This window comes from Antrostomus carolinensis, unplaced genomic scaffold, assembly GCF_000700745.2.
Source record: "Antrostomus carolinensis isolate BGI_N321 unplaced genomic scaffold, ASM70074v2 scaffold43404, whole genome shotgun sequence".
In the NCBI taxonomy this organism is placed as follows: Eukaryota; Metazoa; Chordata; class Aves; order Caprimulgiformes; family Caprimulgidae; genus Antrostomus; species Antrostomus carolinensis.
The window spans coordinates 2547-4879 of NW_010310895.1; the positions used below are offsets into that span (position 1 = coordinate 2547).

General features: G+C 46.8%; 1 protein-coding gene across 1 annotated transcript in view; it reads right to left on the reverse strand.

Annotated features, from left to right (window-relative positions):
- Nucleotides 1-475: 475 nt before the first annotated feature.
- The window catches only part of LOC104523858 (epidermal growth factor receptor kinase substrate 8-like protein 2), a 2283-nt gene continuing 425 nt past the window's right edge, over nucleotides 476-2333 (reverse strand). The window contains exons 2-4 of the mRNA XM_010166563.2: nucleotides 2141-2324; nucleotides 1143-1275; nucleotides 476-817 (exon numbers count right to left, since the gene is read on the reverse strand). Of these exons, the coding sequence (XP_010164865.2) occupies nucleotides 746-817; nucleotides 1143-1275; nucleotides 2141-2324 (389 nt within the window). The 3' untranslated portion in view covers nucleotides 476-745. The remainder of the gene's footprint in view (nucleotides 818-1142; nucleotides 1276-2140; nucleotides 2325-2333) is intronic.

Genomic DNA, 2333 nt, shown 5'->3' on the forward strand with positions numbered 1-2333 from the left:
CTAAGCAGGGATGAGCAGGCTGAGCTCATCTATTTGCAGATTCAAATCACTTGGCTTGTCACAGGGATCCTGCTCGTTATTACACAAAGAAAACCCGTTTCCACTGCTCAAAGACGGCACCAACTGGTACCTGGTGTGTTTAAGGAAGCAGCCAGTCTTAGGTGATGTGTGTTGCAATTCTAGCAGGGGGGCATGGGGACACGGAAGGAGGACAGTGAATTGTCACAGGGCCTTTGCTCGTGGGCTGCAGGGGATATTTGCCACAGAGAAGGAAATTATAAGTGGGGGAACAGACTTTTTCTGTGGTCCAGACTCTCAGTGTTCAGGCTGGCTTGTTGTGTGCTGTGTGCCGTGCCCTCTCATCCCAGCCCCCCCGCCCAGGGGCGTGGGAGCAGCTACAGCCCTTTGAGAAAAGCTTTTTTGTTTGCAGCCAGCCATTGTCATTCGTTCAGACACGGGTGGATTCTGCTCTGCTCTGATCGCATGCACATAAAATTTCAGTATAAAATATATAGTTATATATATATATAAAAAAAACCCAACTTCATGCAATATTAAAACACCTTTCCCAATGGGACATGGTCTTATTGTCAACCCTCATCAACAGTGTTCAAGGAATTGTCACTTTGATGGCAATTACAGCAAGTGTGGAGCCCTGCTGGCTCTTGCCTGGACTGGGGATCATTGCTTTCATTCCCTGGTTCTGCACTACTATGACTAATAGCTGAAATAAAGCAGATAGATTTTAATTAGCAGAATCAATCCTTTCCTGGCGACGCTTCATGATTTCTTGGAGCTCTGACTCCCCTCTGCTTTTCTAGAATGGAAACAAAAGAGGAAGTTTGAATTTGAAATTTAAGCTGTAGATTAATTCTAATATTTAACTAATGCTGTAAGAGTAGAACTAGTTTTGGAGGGATGAGAGATACTGGTAAGAAGGCAGATTCGTTAGTGGATACAGGGTGATTTGGGCCTTTTTCCTTAAAAAAACTTCTCAGCATTTTTAGGTGGTGAGTTTTTTTGATTGTGCAAATGTATTTATTTATTTTAATTGTGCTTCTTAAAATGTCTGTTTAATGGGATATCTGCCACTGCTGGTACAGGCACCCATTCAGGTGGCAGTTGTCCAGAAAGCTACTTACCTCCAGTTGGTTCTTCTCCACTGTGATTTTACTGTATACTCTGTTTCCCTCATCACCACACACTTTCTTCAGCTCCTCTCTGTTGAGGGAGAAGAGCTGAGCTCCAGTAAGGATGCCAAGGTGCTCCACTGTCCTGGGAAGACACAAAGCCAGGAGATTATAATTGTGCTACACGTGGCCTCTTGCCAAACGTGAGGAGTCAAATAAAAGGGCTTGGAGGAGCTGACGTGCAGCCCCAGCACCAGGACCGTCACACACGAGGCCCTGGGGCTGTGCCAAGGTGGCAGCTGCTGGGTGACCCAGGCTCTTGGCAGGGATGACAGTGAGCCACGAGGAGCAGGTGAAGCCAGTGTCAGTCTGGTATCTGCTGTGTGCCCAGCCCCACAGGTGTCGCACTGATTCCACTCCAGTTACATCCCATTTGGGGAGCAATGCTGGAGCTCCTCTTAGCTCGCTGTGCAGAGCATGAGTTACAGCTCGTAACCCTTGACCATGTGCAGGGTTTTGGTCCTTCCCAGGGGCTGGAAGGATTTGCTAGTCCCAGCTGAGGCTCTGAGATACTTTAGGACGGCTTCTCCAGAGACAGGCAGTTGTCTGGAATTTGCAGTTCAGGCCATGGGTCTAGCTAGTTAGTTAGTTATTTTTCTGAACTGGGTACCTGGGGCCAGACAAGCACCAGTGGTAGGACCTTGCACAGCGTTTGGCTGGGAGTTGTGTGAATCAGCAAGGCCAGTCCTTTATTTGCAGCTGCTCGTTAGGTCTTTTGCTGCACTGTAAGACCAGGTTTATTTGATAGTGTGTAAGAAAGGGAGTAAGTTTGGGCTCTGAACATCCTGTCCATATAGCCTGGATTTAATATGATTGAAATCTAATTTGCAGCACAGGCTCTGTGGTAAACAAAAGTGACTTGTAATCCAGCTGAAATGTTGCATCCTGCCTCCCCCACTCCCTTTTAAACCAAGGCCCAGCATTTCACAGGGCAGTAAAGCAGAGCTTACTCTTTGCTGAATGACTTTGCCTCCAGCCAAGCTTTGACTTCTTCAGTGCTGGATTCGAAGGTGAGGGGCACAAAAACTTGCTGAGGCTTTTCCACTTTGAAATTCCTCTGGGGAGGCTGAATTTTATTGTTTGTGATCTTCTTTAGCAGCTCATCATTCAGCTCGTCCATTTGATGAATAAGTTCTAGGGAAA